General features: G+C 40.2%; 1 protein-coding gene across 2 annotated transcripts in view; it reads right to left on the bottom strand.

Annotated features, from left to right (window-relative positions):
• Positions 1-20318, bottom strand: part of Ttll7 (tubulin tyrosine ligase like 7) — a 107741-nt gene that overhangs the window by 5623 nt on the left and 81800 nt on the right. For both annotated transcript variants that reach the window (XM_057793180.1, XM_057793179.1), the window contains 2 exons: positions 12377-12537; positions 6424-6597 (listed from right to left, as the gene is read on the bottom strand). In XM_057793180.1, the coding sequence (XP_057649163.1) occupies positions 6424-6597; positions 12377-12537 (335 nt within the window). The remainder of the gene's footprint in view (positions 1-6423; positions 6598-12376; positions 12538-20318) is intronic.

Here is a 20318-nt window from a genome sequence, read left to right as displayed (position 1 = left end):
TTCAATGCTGAGACCTAGGACACGTCTATATGAATGAGAAACTAAATTTACAGTTGATTTCTGTAAATCTTAGGAAAAGAAAAGAATTCATTATAATAAAACTGCAAACAGCATAAGATTAAAATAGAATTTTTCATAATGTCCATAAACATTATTTCATCCTAAATAATAATACCTACTAAATCTGTTACCTAATATCACAAACTATAAATAATTGTGCTGATCATTAAGTTACTAGAGCAGTAAAATAATGCACAACAAAGTAAATTAAATCAAAACTCCAGAATGGTTGATGAATAATGAAACAACTGATTTCTCACATCACAGATTTTATAAATTATTTTCTTAATATAACTAGGGTAATTTATACGGATTAATTATGATGTCAAGTGCTGGTGAAGTCTTAATGATTAATCTGATACCTTTGCCACAGGAAAGCGTCCCTTCTTATGTAGGGCAAGGAGCAAATAAACTAAGGTGCTGATCAAAACCTACTAATCCACAGTGGGTGGGGACAGTCTAAGCTCTGTGGAAAAGGCATCAGGAATAACACAAAAACAGCAACTTCTATCAGACTTCACACACGTGTATGTGTGGTGTGCAAGCATGCGTGTGGTCGCCTGAGCACGCCTGTAGCGGCTCTAGGTCGATGGCAGTTGTTTCTCTCCATCTTGTTCTACTTTATGTGCTTAGACGGTGTCTTTCAGGGAACCTGTAGCTCAGCAACTCCAGCCAGATTGTCCCAAACATCCCCATCTCCTGGGTTCTGGGATTATAGGTGGCCAGTACACCTGCTGAGTTTCTGCTATTAGGTGGGTTCTGAGGATATAAATTCAGGTCTTCATTTGCTTGTGGAGCAAACATTTTAGCCACTGAGCTATCTTTACAATCCTCCAATTAAAATTTTTAATTTCCAATAAATTGGCACTATTGACACTTGAGAAACATGCACAAAAGCGACTTTCTATTGTCTCTCAGTAGATCTGGAACCCATGCTCCTCCCATCCTCAGCCTCCTGAGTGTTGGGAAATCATACCCAGTCTCACAAAGACCTTGAGCTCCATTTTGGCACATTAGATAGATAGATAGATAGATAGATAGATAGATAGATAGATAGATAGATAGATAGATAGATAGATAGATATCACAAAGTACAGGATCCTAGGTGATTTATTTTATACTAAACAATTATTTAAATAGCATTTTATTGACCAGCTCTATTCTATTTTTTATAAATGTCAACATATTTTATCCTAATAACAATTACCTAAGTACATATCACTGTTAGTGACATTCTATAGATGAATAAGCTGTATGAAGCAGCGGCCTTTCCCCTGCTCACATGACTAACGAAGGGACTCGACAGGTCTCAGAGCCTGTGCAAATCTACAGCATTGCTGCTCTTCAGGATTGCACTCCTTGGTCATGACAATTCCAGACACTTGTCACGGCACACAAAAATACCCCTTTAAAACCTGTATACAATCGTTATAATAACACTTTCAGGAACATGAAGCATAAAATTACCCAGGAAGTACAGTGGGTACGGACACCACAAACCCCAACTTTCTAATAGAAGCGGTAGTTAGTAAGAAACTGTTCTTTTGGACTTGGAAGAAGGAGAAGTGTGATATGAACTGGAAAAAGTATATGAAATTATACTGGAAAAACACTCTGCTTAGCTAAAACAAATGCTGTGGGTATTGCAAGGCATTCCGGAGAAATGCAATAGCTATTTGCCTCCAAGTCTCCACTAATATCTCCTGGGAGACTCCAGTACTGAACAGCAAATATTACTTTTAAATTGTTCTTTGCATTGGAATTAAATAATACAATTTGATTTTTTTTTAGACAGGAAGACTGTCTCAAGGAAGGGAATTTATAGACTATATCTGAAGACTTTATATAAGCATCAAAATACAAAAAAAATTTACAGTTCTTAGCCTAGCTTATTTGTCCTGTACCACAATAACTCACAGCTAACTCGTACCCAAGAGCAATGCACCTGACTATCTCCATTGACCTCACTTCACACCCATATCCACACTCGTTGTGTTAGGCTAGGTGTGTGCATGCCTACATACTCACCATGTAGATGTAGAGCACACAGTTTTCATAAGCTATCTTATTGTTAACTCTGATGATGCCCAGAATATCAGTCATTTAAAACTGATAGGGGACTTTTCCTTGACCATGTAAGTGACATTCACCTTCCAACATCTTTCTGTAGTAGGACAAGGACGCCTGAACTCCTTCAGACAAACCCAGCTTCCAAGTTTGAGGACTGCAGGGTAAATAAAATTCAACAAACTATGTGCACTATGCTTTTGGAGGATTTTTCTAGAATTTCATGACAGAAATATTTTTTATCATTCCTGGATATAAAATTCAGTAAGCTAAGTATATTAATCTTAGATAGCCACCTGCAAGCCAAGAACACTGTCATCATCACAAAAAGAAACTCTACATCAATTAATTTTCCTAGTTTCTCCTCCTCAGCTTGGGTTTAGGAACTCAGCAATGAGAGCACTGGCCTAGAACATGTAAAGCCCTGAGTTTTGGGGGAGATGCTCACCTCTCCCCTAGTCCCTTAACAGGTCCCTAACCACTGTGGTTATTTGGGCGGTACCATGCAAATCCAAGGCTTAAAAGCTAGTATCCATATATAAAGCAATATATATAATATTTGTTTGTGGGTCTAGGTTGCCTCACTCAGGATAACTTTTTCCAACTCCATCCATTTATCTCTGAATTTAATGACTTCATTTTTTTAACAGCTGAATAGTATTCCATGGTATAGTTGTACCACATTTTCCTGTCCATCAGCTGATGGACATTTAAGCTATTCCCCATTTCTGGCTATTGTGAATAAAACAGCAATGAAAACGGATGGGTATCTCCATCTCCATGGGAGGATGTCAAGCCCTGTGGGTAATCGCCCAAGCATGGTATAGCTGAATCTGAAGGCACATCTGTTCCTAGATTCCTGAGGAACCATGACCCTGATTTTCACAGTGGCTATATGAGCTAGCCCTCCCATCAGCAGCTCTCTATCCTTGACAGCGTGAACTGCACTTGGCTTGATTGATCGTGGCCATTGTGACTGTGCTAAAATAAAACCCCAAAGTAGTTTCCATCTGCATTGTCTGGATGGCTTAAGGAGGCTGAACATTTCTCTAGGTGTTTCTAACCCATTTATGTTTCATTTTTTGAAAAGTAGCTTCTTAGTTCTGTACTCCATTTTTTTTCAATTTGGTTTTCTTGATGTTCTGCCTTTTTAGTTCTTTATATATTTAGATACTAATCCTCCATCAGATGTACAATTGATAAAGATCTTTTACCATTCTGTAGCCTGCAGCTTTGTCTAAACTGACAGTGCTTTTTGCCATATAGAAGCTTTCCAGCTTCATAAGGTCCCATTTATTCACTGTTGATCTTAGTGCTTGTGCTATTAGTGTCCTGTTCAGAAAGTCATTTCCTGTGCCAGCGAGTTCAAGCCTAATCTGCACTTTCTCCTCTTTCAGGTTTAGCGTGTCTCTTAGGCTGAGGTTCCTGATGCATTTGGAGTTGAGTTTTGCACAGGGTGGGTGATAAATATGATTCTATTTCCATTCTTCTACATGCAGTATCCAGCTTGACCAGCACTATTTTTTGAAGATGCTGTCATTTCTGTCACCAACCCCTTACCCTCAAGGCTCAGGGAATATGCAGAAGAGGAGGCAGAAAGATTGGTGAGAGCCAGAGGTGACAGGTGACTCTGAGGAAATGAGTGTCTTCCAGACACAGGAGGACTGATGTGCAGATGAATTCAGAGACTATAACAGCATTCATAAAGTCTGGACAGGCTCACGCCAGATGGGATTCCAGTACTGAGTGGGGGAAGTGAACAGGGACTCCCACCCCTAACTAAGAAGCTATTCTCAATTGATACCCACTGGGAATGGAAAAGTTAGTTTTCTCCTGTGTGGTCTCACTGGGTGTATTAATCACATTTCACAGTAGGTCTCATGCCCAGAAGTAGTTGGACAAAAAACAAACTTGGGGATATTTTTGTTGACTTTTTTATTTTATTTCACTTTGCTTTGGGCATTTTTTTTTGTCTTATTGGTCTTTTGCCTGTAGATTTTGGTTCTCTCTCTCTCTCTCTCTCTCTCTCTCTCTCTCTCTCTCTCTCTCTCTCTCTCTCTTTCTCTCTCCTGGTTTTCCTGTGTGTGTATCTGTGTATCTTGGCTCTTATTTGTGTTTTGTTTTATTTTGTTTGTTTCTTAAAGAGAGAGAAAGAAACATAAATTTTGGTGGGTAGGGATGTGGGAAGGATCTGGTAGGAATTAGGAGAGATGAAAACATGATTAAATATATTATATGAAAAAAGTTCTTCTTCAATTACAAAAATAAATAAATAAAAGGCCAAGACCAAAAACACTGATGACAGCTTAATGCTGGAGAGGTTGTGGGGTAAAGAAAACACTTCTGCATTGTTGGTAGGAATGCAAGCCCCTTTGGATGTCAATATGGCGATTTCTCAGAAAATTAAGAAACAACACTCCTCCAAGAGCCAGTAATACCACTTTGGGATATATATCCAAAGGATGCTCAATCGTGCCACAAGGACATGTGCTCAACTATGTTCACAGCAGCATTGTTTGTTATAGCCAGAACCTGGAAACAACCTAAATGCCCTTCGACTAAAGAATGGACAAGGAAAATATGGTACATTTACATAATGGAGACATAGCAGAAAAAAAATTAATGACATCTTGAATTTTGCAGGAAAATGGATGGAGTTAGAAAACATCATTTTGAGTGAGGTAACCCAGATACAGAAAGACAAGTATCAATGTAGCCACTCATAAGTGGTTTTTAAACATAAAGCAAAGAAAACCAGCCCACAAATCATAATCCCCAAAAAACTTAGACAGTCGGGCGATGGTGGCGCACGCCTTTAATCCCAACACTCAGGAGGCAGAGGCAGGCGGATCTCTGTGAGTTCGAGACCAGCCTGGTCTACAGAGCTAGTTCCAGGACAGGCTCCAAAGCCACAGAGAAACCCTGTCTCGAAAAACAAAAAAACAAACAAACAAACAAAAAAAAAACTTAGACAACAATGAGAACACTAAGAGAGATATACATAGATCTAATCTACACGCGAAGTAGAAAAAGACAAGATCTCCTGAGTAAATTGGGAAATTGGGAGCATGGGGACCTTTGGGGGGAGGGCTGAAGGGAAGGAGAGAGGCAGGGAGGGGAGCAGAGAAAAATGTAGAGCTCAATAAAAATCAATAAAAAAAGAAAAACCACAAAAAAACAATAAATAAAATAATAAAATACAGTTAACTTTGTCTCTGTAATTGTTATGATCAATCAGTTACTATTTGCAAAAAAAAATAGTCAAAACAGATTATATATACTACACAGTGTACAAGAAACAAAATCTAAGACAAATATGTGGGTTGATCCTTTCTGAGGAAAATATTCCAATCCATTCTGTGATTCCAGGTCCTGTGGAACAGAGTGGGCTTGTGTGCTCTCACCCTCCCCGAAGAGAGATCGTCTCACTGCGTCCACTTCTAGTGATTCCAACCGCTCTTTATTTTCAAATCTACTCCCTGACTCTAACTCCTTTTTGACTATGACTTCATTTTCATCACTCACTTGCTTCTACTCTCAGTAACACTGCAACTTTGGTATAATAAAACTAAAGTGAAAAAGGCTGGGAGCATAGCTCAGCGCCCATCCTGTGTAAAATCCTGGCTCCAATTTCCTATCACCAAACCAAGCTGTAATACGTACCCAGAGTTACAACTCAGCTTTAATTCTGATAGGAAGTGCAAACGTATAGTGACGTTCTAAAGTGACTTCACTTTTATTCTGACCATTTGCAGCGTGACAGTTGTTTCTTGTTAATGTGTTTCTACTTTCAGAAGAACTACATGTTTTAACTGGATACACCTGAAATTCAATATTGTGATAGAACTTGACAAAAATTCATCTCCTGCTGATTGGCGTGGCCAATGTCTTGGTAGAAGCATGTTGAATAAATAACATCAAACCACATGCACTTTCTCAACCATATTGTTATCAGGGATGAATGTTGAAATGCCCAATAATAGTTCATTTTATTCCAGCGTTTTGGAGTGCTCTTCCAAGGCTTTTAGAAACAGGAATATATACATCAAATATGCATATTTCCAATCACATTACATGTACCCCATTAGGCTAGTGATTGCTCTTCGGTTTCTTAAATACAAAGGCTGTGCAAATAGAAGCTGCTTTGTAGATTAGGAAATGGATGCATTTTCAGTTTTTGATGATCCCCTTACCAGGCATAAAAAGACTCCTAATTGAAAAAGACCCTCAATTTCAAACTGTCCCATGCCATGTCTCTACACGATACACACAGGGAACTAAGAAAGTCCGACTCACCTGGAGTTACCCCAGTCGGGGCCGATGCCTGAGATGGGCCCTCGCGTTTCATTGGTGTATTTGTAAACCACCAGCAGACACTGCTTACAAAGCTCCACCAGGCGCTGGCAACATTGGAGCTGCAGAGGACTCACCACCTCCGGGCTCTTACTGAAGATGCTCTCCCAAGAGGTCCTGTTGGCATGGAAACAGACATGACTTTGTGGGGTTCGCTGCTGGAAATGGCAACCAGCAACAAACTGGGAAACAAGGTAGAACTGGCCTCTCATAGATGTGATGAATATGGAAGCTTTATAACAGATACAAATTAGGAAGTCAATCTTCGTTTTTGAAATATCAAATTATTATAGGATTTGTATAATCCTATATATGTATGTGTGTGTACATATGTGTATACATGGCCATTAGTGCGACCCAACCTGGAGAGCTAACAAAATGACTCATTCCTGCTTTTAAAAAATGAAGCTGTTCCATATTAATTTATTAATTTGTTAACTGCTCAAATTTTAGGCATTATAGGAATTTAGGGGTTTTTTGAATTCTATATTTAGCATAATACCAGACACAAAAAGATTATAAAGTCATTGTGATTTGTGGCTGCCCTGCTCTACGAAACTCAGTTTGACCCCTTTCTAAATACTCTCTGTATTGATCATCCCTTCTGCTTCCTCTAACATAGTGATACCCCAATAGTGATGTCACCCCAATGGGCACTCACCTCCCACAATAGAAGTTGGGTGTCCCTCCTCTTTCAGGGAACTCACTCCAAAGGAGGAACAGTTCATGATTCCCTGGGAAGCCCCACTGTTGGTGCATACATGTTTGTCTGTGTCACTGTTATCAAGTCCCAAGCTATCATCCATGGCTTAAATCAGAGATATCTTAGCGTGGATGGAAGAGGGTTAGCTCTTCAAATCTTGAGAGGAAAGTTCAAGTCTCTTTCGACAAAAGTCAATGTTTGTAAGCCTCAAGGCAAAGAACAGGTTTTCGGAAAGAAAGGAAAAAAAAATACTAAGGAAAAAATCCTTTCCCTGGGGGGAAAAAAATCTCAAAAGAAAAATCCAAAAACTCAGTTTTCAACCTTCGGTAGCTATTTTATATATTTGGAATTAAAAAAAAAATCTTTACATACTTCAAAGTGCTTGAAGTTTCTTTGTTTCATTTTTTTCCTGCAAAGACGACTGTTTATTTTCTCAGGAAAAAAACATGGTCCAAGAAGACAGCATGTCCTCAGCAAATGACAGATTTTCTTACAGGGTTAAAGCTCAAGTGAGTTAATTGAAAGAAATAGATTTTCTTCTGGGTTTGGAAATGTTAGGGTCTAAATATAATACTTCTTCCTTACCAAAGACATAAACATTTCTGATCCAATTGATTTAATTAAACAATTAAATGTGAGCTCAATTAACTCAACATTTACTACTAAACATTTAACAATATATGTGTGTTAGAGACACACATTACAGCCACAGATATAAAGTTAACTTACCTAATTGGAGCAAAAAAACACTGGATAAGATAATTACCATTTATGTTTGTATTTAATATGCATAATCTAAAAGACCTTAAATGCCTGAGCTGAGAGATATAAAACTGTATATACCTGTAAATACACATAAAAAAACACCCTACGTTTTGACTGCCCATCTAGCCCTCTCTGGTGGGATTCTGATATGTCTATATGAGCATCTATCTCCTTTATTACTCTCCACTCTGAACAAGAGTTTTCTTTATACTTTGAAACATCTGGTTAGATCTGGACCAGGTCTCTCGCATCAAGGTTATTTTTCTTTACTGACTTTGGGATTTAGAGGGGCGAGAGGAAGAAATAAGAAGGAAGAAAGATAAAGGGGTTTCTTTATTTCAATTTGATACAACTTTTACATATCGTGTGGGATTTGTCTCTAAGGCCATTGATGCTACCAACTCAGAACAGCTATCCAGTTTGCTGGGTTTGCTGGCTCCTGCTTACAGAAGAAGAGCTTAGACTGGTCTACCACTCTCTTCTCAAGGCAAATGTATGAACCAATGTCCTATACACACTTCCTGTGTAAACGTTCAATATCACTAGTAAAACACTTCATTCTAGTCTATTAAGTTATATTCAAGTAACAGCATACAAAACCCCCCAAAAGAGAAAAGAAAATGAATAAGACTCAAGCCCTGTTGCCAAAGGCTACCACAGCCTATACACAGAAGAGCTGTGACACTCAGCACTGTGTGCTCCTCAGCTACTGCCTGCCGTAAAGAGTATATATGAAAAGCTCCTTTGCTACAGTTGTGTCAAAGTAGTGACACAAATTTTTTTTATTGTTGTTGTTGTTGCTGCTTCTAGCAAATGTAAAATGAGATAGGAAGAGGTGAAAATACCAGAGCTTTCCAATCAAAGAACCCAGGGTCTTTTTGCCTGCTTTTAAAATCTAAATTCAAAGAGAATAAAAGCACTAGCGTCATTGAATTCTAAAAGAAAAATTAAATGATTTAATAGTTCTTTTGAGTTTTCCCTAATCCTCAGAGAAATATTAAAAGGGATGGCTTCAGATGACATTTTTAGTGACATAATGACAAGGGATAAGATCCTGAATACTTCTCACAACAAAGAGGGGTTACTGAAATCCCAAGACTTAGAAGGTCCTCCTATTATTCAATAATCCAACCACTTCACCCTTTTCCTCATGAAAACTTTAATAAAACATTTATCTGAAGAAGGGAAATAATTTATTCCTTTGCACCCTGGAAGAAAACCTAAGTGATGGTTAAATGTACAGAGAAAGAAGAAAGAACGGTTTTGCTTTGTCTATTTAAAAATCTAGACAGTCTGTCAAGCAAGTGGATAATCACCAGAAGAAAGATTTGAGTGCTGAAGATCTACCAAGAACATAGCCAATGGGAGGACTGTGAAGGAAGAGGGTTAGGTCACTAGACAACTACATTTTGTGTGTATGTTTTTCACACTGGGATAGTTCACAACCTAAAACCAAGCCACTTCCTACTGCTTGTGTTTGGTCCTTAGTTTGGCTCTTCCATAGTTCTACTGTATCTTTTGAAGCTCTGCTCTGTCCTTTTGTATTCCTTTAAGAGCTAGTCTGACAGCTAGGACATCAAGGTGAAATCTAGTCTTCTCATTTCTCTAGAAAGAATTTTAACTAAAAATAAAAATGTGTTGCTTTCTTGCTCAGTTACAAAAAAAAACAAATATAATTTAAGTAACTCTTGGACAGCTCTATTGTCTGTATGGACAGGTATGTCTCTGTCTTTTAACATACCCAACAATATGCCTTAGAACATTTCTTAAAGCTTGTTTCTGAACTAAGATCTAAAAAATAAATAATAAAGCTTCCATATGACACACACCCACAGGAAATGTTCTGGGCTAAAAATGTCTGGACCAGAATCTCTTGCCCTGGGTCTAAAGAGGACTTGTGAATCCTTTCCAACATGGTGGTGCTACCCCATTTCCCTTTTCTCTTCATTCCCCATTTCCTCTTCCCTCCCCCTCACTTTATATGGCCAACACCTAATCTTCTGCAAGTCTCAACTGAAATGTTACTCAACATAGCCATATTTCCTGAGCTAGAGTCCACAGAAATCTGACTTTGGATCCTAGCACCTACATTAGGCAGCTCACAACCACCAGTAACTCTGCCTTCACATGATCCAGTGCCTCCTTGTGGCTTTATGGTCACTTGTGCATACTCTCAAAGAGACATATACATGCCATTTTTTAAAATAAAATATATCTTTAAAAAATTCTCCCAGGGGACTACGTGGAACCAAGGGGTTTTTGCGCATGAGCATCCAAGAAGAGAAGGACCAAGATATTTGATACAAAAGCCCTGAGCTAAATTTATTGAAAGGAAGGAAGGAAGATTTATAACATTTTTTCAATGTTTCTGGAGACAGGCAAAATAGCTTACTTGTTTAATCTTATTCTTGGGTATTAACAGACAAAAACAGGAATGGAGCTGCCCTATTGTTATTTAAAATATTTGTCTAATATTTTCCACATAGGTGAGAAAGAAAACAACATTTTTTTTAATTAAAATCATTCATTAAGAAATGAGACTAGGTTTCTTTCACCTTAGCTACTGGATCGGCTATTAAAGGAAGACATACTGATGGGCAAAGTATCAAAACTACAGTCAAACTGTGGAAGATCCAAACTGAAGACCACTGAGCATAAGTAGCACCATGTGACTTCACAGAGTCGACAAAGCCTACAGAGTTCACTTGTGTCTGTCACATAAAGCACGGAGCTAAGCATATAAAAAAAAAAAAAAAAAAAAAAAAAAAAAAAAAAAAAAAAAAAAAAAAAAAACGCCAGCACGGAAGAAAAGTGTGTAGAATATTGAACTCCAAAGTGTTTCTCCTCCACCTGCTCAGGCATAACTAGCTAAGCAATTGAATGCTGGGGAATTGAAGTGAAGAAGGCTTGGTAAACGCGGCAAATGGCAAATATGTCTGGGGACAACCAATAAGGCACTGCACTGAGAGCTCAACTCAGACTTTCTGGGTTTAAAGGGGGGGGGTCATCCAATTGCTATGGCAACCTGGATAATTTATGTATTCTGTATACATTTTAGTTTCTTTGCCTATCAAATGAAAATAACAGTAATAGTCTAGATATTTTTATGGTGACTATATGAACAACTGTCCTATGCTTAGTAAGCCCTAAGTAAGTAATAAGTGTGACTTACTATTGCTGTCAAAATTTGTAGAGAAAGATACTACCAGGAAAATGTGCACAGAGTATTATGTTAGTGGCAGGTGAAGAGGATACTCAACCAAGCCAGAATATGTTACCAAAAAGAGTAAGGAAATAAAACCCTGTAATCAACGAAGTCACTAGATGTATATATTTAGATGTTGACACTGGCAAATACCCAGCATTAATGTAAGTAGCAGACTGCCTTACAGCCTTCCATGGTTGGAAGGAGCTAAAATCCCTATGTAGAACCAAGCCAAAGGATCAACAAACAAAACAAACCAAAGAGAATTCAGATAGAAACATTCCAGAGAGCCATCAGTTGGAGTGGAGGGTGGCTATAGAACACAGATTAAATATTTCACCTAAATCTCTGGAGGGAAGTCTTATAGTCAAGATTATCTTCAGATGGAATTGCAACCAGGGGTGATCTTCTACTGGTGAGTAACTGACAAGGGAAGACACCTAGTGTATACAAGGGGTCTGAGAAAGGCACACATGACTTTAAATTAAAATCATTCATTAAGATTTTAAGATTAAGTCTCGGCGCTAAACAGAATGCTTAGATTTTACAGCAGAGAAGAGTGTACTCTGGGATGCTACATAGGGCTCAAATCATGCAGAATGGACAGATTTTTAATATTTGAAAAATAATGAGTTTTTTCTGGAGCACATGGTGGTGGGCAGCCTGTGTCTATAGACAAGCTTAGACTCTGATGAAAGATGAGAGAAATGTCTACATTTTAAGCAATGATCTTGATAAATAAATAAAACACTGGAATCAAAACTGCCCAGAAATCTCTTTAATTGGGCATGTATGTGTTTGTGCAGGTATGCGGTTTATGTATGTATGTATGAAGTATGTGTGTGGTGTGTAGGCACATATCTGTATATAGGTGCCTCTGCATGGTATGGTATGTATATTCTGTGTGCATGCATATGTCCTGCAAGTGTTTCTGTATATGTGCATGGGGGGAAGTTTGATGATGGGTCCCTCCCTTTCTTGATTACTCTATATCTTATTTTTAGAAAGAAGGTCTCTCATTAAACCCAGAGCTCACTATTGACTTATGCAAATCAACTTAATTGATATAAATTATATTTGAGTACTATAATTACATGCAGTAAAAGTTCGTATTTTAAAAGACTACTATTAAAGATGTTTGACCATGTCCTTTGTCTGCCTGCATAACTAATGATAAAACATTTAAAATTGCAGTAACAGAAAATGAAATGACTTCAACTTACCCTGAGTCACAGAAACAGCTCCACAGTCCTTGGCCATGACTCCAAAGTAGGCGATTAAACACCCGGTTGAAAATCCGGTATAAACTCAGTTCTTCAGCATCCGGGACCCTCCAGATTCTTGGAAGAACTGTGCGGATACTTGATTTTACTATGTCCAAAACCTAATGGGAAAACAGATACTTAAAATAGACATATGCACACATGAGTTCAAAGGTATCTGTTATCAGGGAAAGGAGTGTGTCATCTCCTGCAGCCCAGGCTAACCAAGAATTTGTTGCCATTGAAGCTGGCTTTGAGTTCCTGAGTCTCTTGTTTCAACCTCCCAAGACTTGCACTATGGGCATGTACCACTATGCTGGCTTAAATATAAGAGACGAATGTGTGTGTGGAGACAGGAAGGGAGGAGTGGGGAGGGAGGGAGGAAGAAGAGGATGAAGAAAGAAGCAGTAGGAGAAAGGAAGAAGCCACAGCCACACTTGTGCAAGTCTGCTGGTCAAGAGACACCACTTGAGGAAGAAGAGAAGGACCAAAACAAGTGGAGACCTTGAGAGAAATGCTTTATGGGAAAGATCACATGAAGCTGAAGCCTTCGTTCACTCAAATCACAAATCCCAACTCTAGAAGGATTGAAATGTCAAGTGTTAAAAAAAAGTCAACCATTCAAATGTCAGTGCGTAAATATCTTCTAGACCCTGAGTGGGAAAAAACTAAGCTGCATAGCATCAATTATGTTAATATAAAGAACGTGGATTCATTAAAGATATCGTAAAGGAAAAGTCAGACACCATGGCGCATTTGTGATCTCAGGAGTGGAGAGGCACAACAGGCAGATCCATGAAGCCCACTGGCCTGTCCTCTGGGTTTGGAGAGAGGATCTGTCTCAAAAAACACAAGGTAGGAGGGGCAGCTAGAAGGCTCACAGGTAAAGGTGATTGTCACCCAGCAGTCAAAGTCCACTGACCTATGTTCACTTCCTAGAACTCCTGTGAACGTGGAGGCAAAGAACCAGCTCCACAAGGCTTTTCTCTGAGCTCCATATGTGCACAACAGCTATGCATCCCCAAACACACACATAATAAGAGTAAATAAAAAAATAATAAAAAATAAGCTGGAGAGAAATCAAGGAAGACCTCTGGGCCCCACTAGTATGCGTATGCACACATCAACAATATATAAAACACACTCACATACACACGAAAACACAGGGTCTAACACACACAGGTCCACAGCCTCCCAGTGCTGTCAGTGTGAGGAGCAGAACCCATTGAGATGGGGGGCTGGCTGCTGTAGATGTTAGGTTCACAAACAAGAAACAAAAGCACAGGCCATGCACAACCTGATGTGGAGATTATGGAGCAGAAATACTGTAATCAACCCATGAGCGAGACTCATGAGGCCCTAACAGACATGCAGAAAGCTTTTCAAGACAAATGATCAGGTGCTGGACATATTTCTAACTGAATGTTGTAAGAAAGAGATATCAACAAGCCAGGCAGTGGTGGCACACGCCTTTAATCCCAGCACTCGGAGGCAGAGGCAGGCAGGTCTCTGTGAGGTCAGCCTGGCCTACAGAGAACTCCCCAGGACAGACAGGGCTATTTAATGAAATCCTGTGTGGAAAAACCAAACAAACAAAAGGCAGAGGCAGGCTGATCTCTGAGTTCAAGGCTGTTGATGACCAAGTTCAATTTCAAGCAAACAGCCATTTAGAACTCAATTTGATAAAAACCCATTTTCAGACTAATATTGTTCTTTCTGACAGAATACCAGACTACACAGGTACAGCTCCTCACAGTGAAGTGTGTGAGCCACACATCGGCCTCACGTCCCTCCGTCCCGCTTCCATTACTGTGATATGGGGGCAGAAAGGCTCACAGTGAAGTGTGTGAGGCACACAGTGGCTTTATGCTTCCATTGCGGCGACATGGGGACAGAAATGCACATCCTGCAGTATGTTGAGGTTCATCAGTAAGCACGGGGACAGAGGAGAGATTGTGCTGCAGTTCCTGATAGACACTATCCGGGATAATCACTCCTTAATTACAAAGGGGATTTAAAAAACACTTCCATGTGAATTATTCACAAAAATACTAATATAATATTCATATCAGGCATTAATTTAATTTATGCTGTTTTAAATTTCATTTAAGCTATTCATTTAAAGATCTGCAATATTTAATGTAGAAAGCAGGACTCATGATTGGTGCAATGTAAGAATGAACAGCAGCAGAAAACATGATAAAAATTTGAATCATTTCTCACCTTTCCTCTCTGCTTTCTGTCATACTATATTAGTGAATCATATAATAGGCTAAAAATCAAGAATGAAAGAATAAAGTAGCCAATTACAGGTTATTCTAAATTAATCTCAGAATAAATGTAAGGCCGGGTGGTGGTGGCACAAGCCTTTAATCCCAGTACTTGGGAGGCAGAGGCAGGTGGATCTCTGTGAGTTCGAAGCCAGGCTGGTCTACAAGAGCCCAGAACAGGCTCCAAAGCTACAGAGAAAAACCAAAAAAAAAAAAAAAAAAAAAAAAAAACCCAATAAATTTGTGTTATATAAAATAACCAAAATTTAAATGATGTTCTTAATACTCAGGATTTAAACATTACCCCAAGCAACTAGTTTTACATTAAATTATAAGAGACATTTGTCTTTCCAATGAAAAGGCATTTGGATTAGGATGTGTTTATTCTTCCTTTTTACATGTACCCTGGTGATCACACATGATTCACAAGAACCAAATGGAAGGGTAACCAGTGTGGATTAGCAGACTGCCCTGAACCACGCAGTGTGCAAGTCATACTACTGAAGAGATTCTCTGGGTCACGTGGCTACATGTGTTCCATTCTTAGTCTCGAGGAAAATTAAGAGCACGATACTCTAGTATCCTAATCTACGTATGTCTTTAAGCCAGGGACACAGAGCTGGAGAAAGCTTCCATTCTTCAACATTCCCTTCCAATATGGACATGGGGAGAACTCTTCAGCCATCACAAGGGCCGTACAAGCCCCTCTGCGCAGGAGAGCTTTCCCGTCTGGGAGAGCTATGTAGATGCTTGCTCCTTCCCACAGACCAGCACTGGGAACTTGGATTCCCCTTTGATTCTCCTTGCTTTCAGCTTTCAAGAGGCCTCCTCTGAAGCCGAGCTCTGGTCTTAGGAGAGGGGATGGGCTACAAAGATCCACTTTGACAGTGCAAAAGAAGAGAACCCAAATGCCTCCTCTTCAGGATTGTGAAACCTCAGCTAAGCTCTCTGCTAACAGAGCAGTATCTGCATGTCTGCCTGGGGAATTCCGGATCTTTTTTTAGATTTGTTTTTCATTTTTATTTTTAAGATTTTTTAAAATTCTTTTTAGAAAAACTATCTTTTCTCGTTTTACATGACAAATCCATTTCCCACTGCTTCCCCTCCTCTGTCCCCCCACCAATCCCACCCCTATCCACTCCTCGGAGAGGAAAAGGCTTCCCATGAGGAGTCAACAACGTCTAGCCCATTGCTTCGAGGAAGGACCAAGGCCCTCCCCACTATGTCTAGGCTGAGCAAGGTATCCTTCCAGAGAGAATGGGTTCCAAAAAGCCAGTTCAAGCAGTAAGGATAAATCCTGGTCTCACTGTCAGTGGTCCCAAAGTCTGCCCCAGCCATACAACTGTCGCCCACATTCAGAGGCCCTAGTTTGGTCCTATGCTGGTTCTTTCCCTGTCAGGCCAGAGTTGGTGAGCTCCCACTAGCTCAGGTAAGCTGTTTCAGTGGGTGTCCCCATCATGGTCTTGACCTCTTTGCTCATATTCTCACTCCTCCTTCTCTTCGACTGGACTTTAGGAGCTCAGCCCAATGCTCCACTGTGGTTCTCTGTAAGACCCTAAGCAATAGTGGAGAGGGTGCCTGAAGGACCTTGCCCTGTAGTCAGATTAAGAATTCTGTATCTCAAGACAGCATCACATAGTAGAGACAAGCTACTTACCACCAACCCACAGTAGGGTCCCTCAGTGACCAGATCTTCCTCCATCAGTCACCTGGCTTTAACTTCCCATCCAGCTAACAACAGAGAAATGATGCCCTGCCCAGTCACACATTTGCCCTGTCCCCAAAGGCTTAGAACAAGGTCTACCACTTACCAACTACTTACAAAGCAAAACCTATGCAGACGAGGCAAAAACCAGAGCTTAGGTTTATTCTAGGCATGTCTGCATATATTAAATCCTTAAATCTCAAAACAGAAACATAACATAAGCACTGCTGGTCCATGGCCCCTTCCCAAAACTCCTGAGGCTGGAATCAATGATCACACATGCTAATATTTCTACAGGAAAAGATGAAAATATTGAAAGCAAGATATAGAGAGAAATAATATGTTATTTCCAGGCAAATCTGCAAGTGAGTTCTAGTGGATTAGGCTTTGGCATCCAATGATTAGGTAAACTTGCAACGTCCAGATCAGAAAACAACTTCTCTAAGATTACAAGTCACGCAGACCTCAGTCTCTCCCAATACCGCGGCACAGTCTTGTCTTCTCAAGGGCCAACAGCAAGAGCCTGGGAGACAAACCCTGACCTTGTCTTCTTAGATTCCGACCCATTCTAACAAGTGACATTTAGGAAGATAGGTGAAGTCACTGTACAGACAAGGCTGCTAGACACCTCCTTCTTGTCCTTTATGCCCATTGAATTTGGACTAGACTGCTTAAAGGTATCGTGGACAAGCAAAGATGGTTGTATCTTCAGCAAACTACCCACAGGAAGGTAAAGGGCATGCAGGCCAGAAATCAAACCCAGACCGGGATGAGGAAAATCTATTGCTTATTCTGTTAGTGATAAGCTTTTGGATTCCTGGTATGATCTTGTTAGACAACTTTAAACTTTAAATAACTAGCCTTAAAATTGTTATAGAGCTGACAATAGCAGTGAATTTATAATTCTCCTGCCTTCTTTGCCCGAGTTCTGGGATTACAGGCATGTGACACCATGTCCAGCCGGGGATTGAACTCAGAGCTTTGCATTCCAAGTCACTCAGATCTGAGATCTTTCTAGGCAAGGCTCTCCCCACTGTGCTACTTCCCCAGTCCAGAGCTGAATAATTTGTGAAGTATAATAATAAACGGCCAGCCTGGTTCCTCATGCTTATCTGTGGCCCAAGCAAAGCCAACCTATAAAACCTAAGTCTCATTCGTATAAAATGAATTTTCTGAGCATCCCAATACAACATTAAGCTCTCTGTGGAAAAAAGTAAATGGAAGATTCAGTGAATAGCAACATTGATAAAATGAAAAGATTTGTCTTTGTGTGAAATATAGCACATCTGAAGGCATAAAACACACTGACAAATACATATTTTGCAACTACAGATGCTGAATGACAAACTGCCACCTACGGCTGAGCAGTTGGCCCTAAATTCAAATAATGGCAAGAGGTGAAGACGGTTTCGAAGCAACATTAAAATCACTGTGTGCCGCACTAATGATGCGTGCAGCCGCTGTGGCTATAGGGTAAAGGCATATTTGCTGACACAAAATGAACCGCTAAGAACGGCATCCTTGTCAGCCCAAATGAAACAGAGAAGGGAAACAGCAGCCCTGAAATACAGGCGGCAAGCGGCAGCTAAGGTAGGTGTGGAAGAGAATTTGCTACCGAGAAGCACTAGTAAACAAGGCTCCATTAGGAGCCCTAAAACAAATGCAAATGGAATATGACAAGAGAGCTGATTTCTCTCTACCCCCAGTCCTAGTTTGTGCCTAACTATGGCAATGGAGAATGTGGTTCTCAGCAAATTGGGTGTTCTTCACAGCCCATCAATGCGGCGGCACACTCAGACTTCATATAAATTCCTTCCGGAATGTCTGCAGCGAGGCTCTTGGCAGAAAGCTAGACTGCACAACTGTGGGTTTACCACAACCTGATGTTAAGTAAGATGAACGGTTCTCACCTTCACCCACCAAGGACTCGCCTCAGTATTTAATTCCTGAGTTCCAGGAATTAAATGTATATTTTATACCCCTTAAGGAAAATGTGAAGAAAGGCAAATCATTTTATTCTTTAAGAACATACACACACGTGCACACACAGGCATGGGAAAGCATGTGGGAGTCTCTATGAGTCTGGCAAGGTAAGCTCTGAATCTCACAGTTCTCTAATGAAGCATCAGCAATGTCACTGTCCTGAAACAGAAAAAGAAAGACAAATATGTATTTCAACAGTAGCCTCAGAATGGAAGTACAAATGCTTAGAATGTGCCAATCCCTCCACTGTATCTGCAGAATCCATGATTAAATGAGAAAATAAATGAAGGAACTTCCACAGACCCTACAGCACCTAGCTGAGTTCATGAACAAAACCAGCAATCAATAAAGGCTTGTCAAATTAAATCAAGTAACACATAACCTGTGTGACAGCCATGGATGCAGGCGAGTCAGATCAATCTGCTTTAGAGAGCTGGGTCATTTGATGCTTTCTCATTCAGAAGGGGAACGAATGCCTATGCGCTACCTAGGCTGCTCCCAGCCAAGGAGTGAGCAAGGCTGGGACACAGTCCAGGCACTGCTGCCCAGGGCCAACCCTCCTACATGCAGCTTTTTGTCTACTCTCTCCAGCAGCCTGGCCAAAGCCTTCTTAAGATTAAGTCTGAGGTCACTTCCATCAGAGCCAGCCCTTTTGTTAGCTTGCGTCTGACCTGTGCTCCGGTTGAACTCCTCTGCCTGCCTCCTTCAGATCCCTCCCCACTTATCCCTCTTGGGTGTTCCCCATGGAAACCTTCTTCACTCCTAATTATCCCTGCTTAGCAACTGCCTCCCAGCGGAGTAAAGTGGCAGAGCTCGCCAGTGATGATTGACTGTTATCACAGCTGAAAGAATGATGTATCCGATTAATCCAATTCTAATACGTTAATTAAACCTTTGGCTTTCTAAATGGGTAACACTTTATAATATCTACTGCACAGTCTATGGCTGACTTACATTTCTTTATTTCTTCCTGTCTTGGATATGTTTTCTAGCTTTATAAGGAAGTCACACCAGATTAGACACGGCTCAATACGGGAAGTCAACAGGCCGTAGGTATAGCTCCTTTCTACACATTCTGTGCACACAAAGTCCAAGTGCACACAATGTTTCTCTTTCTCCCGTGAGCTGTGCAGTGCTTGGAGCTACACATCTCAGAGGTTTAATAAGCCACCAGGAGTAAGACAGGAACCTAACAAACCCACATCCAAACTCCCCTAAGTCCCAGGACTCTTTCCACCCCTGCCACTGACTCTCTTGTTCCCCACATAAAGCTTTCTGGTCAGTGCGCTTTGGCATGCTACATTAGCTCTCTTGTCATCAAAAGAACATAGTCTCGTCATTCATTTGGTACTCACTTCACTTCTGATTTCATTGGAAATATGGAGAAAAAATTATATATTGAATTTATAATATAGATAAATCAGTTAGTCACATTATAATGTGTCCCAATGATCCTTAACATGATAATTCAACACTTTTATTCCTGCCTGAGGTACATTTTAAGCATTTCAGGTAATTAATTTCCATACTATGGATTAAGCAGGGAAAAAAATGTTTAAAAATTTAATTAAAACCATAAATCTTTGTTTACAATGAAACTCAGTGCCTCCCTTGTTGGCTGCTGGGATGAAGTGTGACCATGGGTGTGTTCATCTGTGCTTCTTTTCACAGACGTTGGCGGAAGAGCTATCGATTGGGCACAGTTACTTTTACAAAGATGTTAAGTTCTACACAATTGACAACTTAGAGTTGAATGAAGACTTATGGGAGAGACCGCTGAAAGCAGGCCTGCCATAGAAGAACCCCATCACGGAAGGACAGCTGCTAAGAGCCCTTCCCTGCTGCTCTTCCCAGGTGGGCTCGTCTCTTGCTATTCTGAGGAAAAGGAAAGGGAGCTGTGGTAACCATGACCACAGCAAGAAAAACTGCTACAAATGAATTGCAC

Source organism: Chionomys nivalis, chromosome 18 (genome assembly GCF_950005125.1).
Source record: "Chionomys nivalis chromosome 18, mChiNiv1.1, whole genome shotgun sequence".
In the NCBI taxonomy this organism is placed as follows: Eukaryota; Metazoa; Chordata; class Mammalia; order Rodentia; family Cricetidae; genus Chionomys; species Chionomys nivalis.
This window is presented reverse-complemented; position numbering and strand designations above follow the sequence as displayed.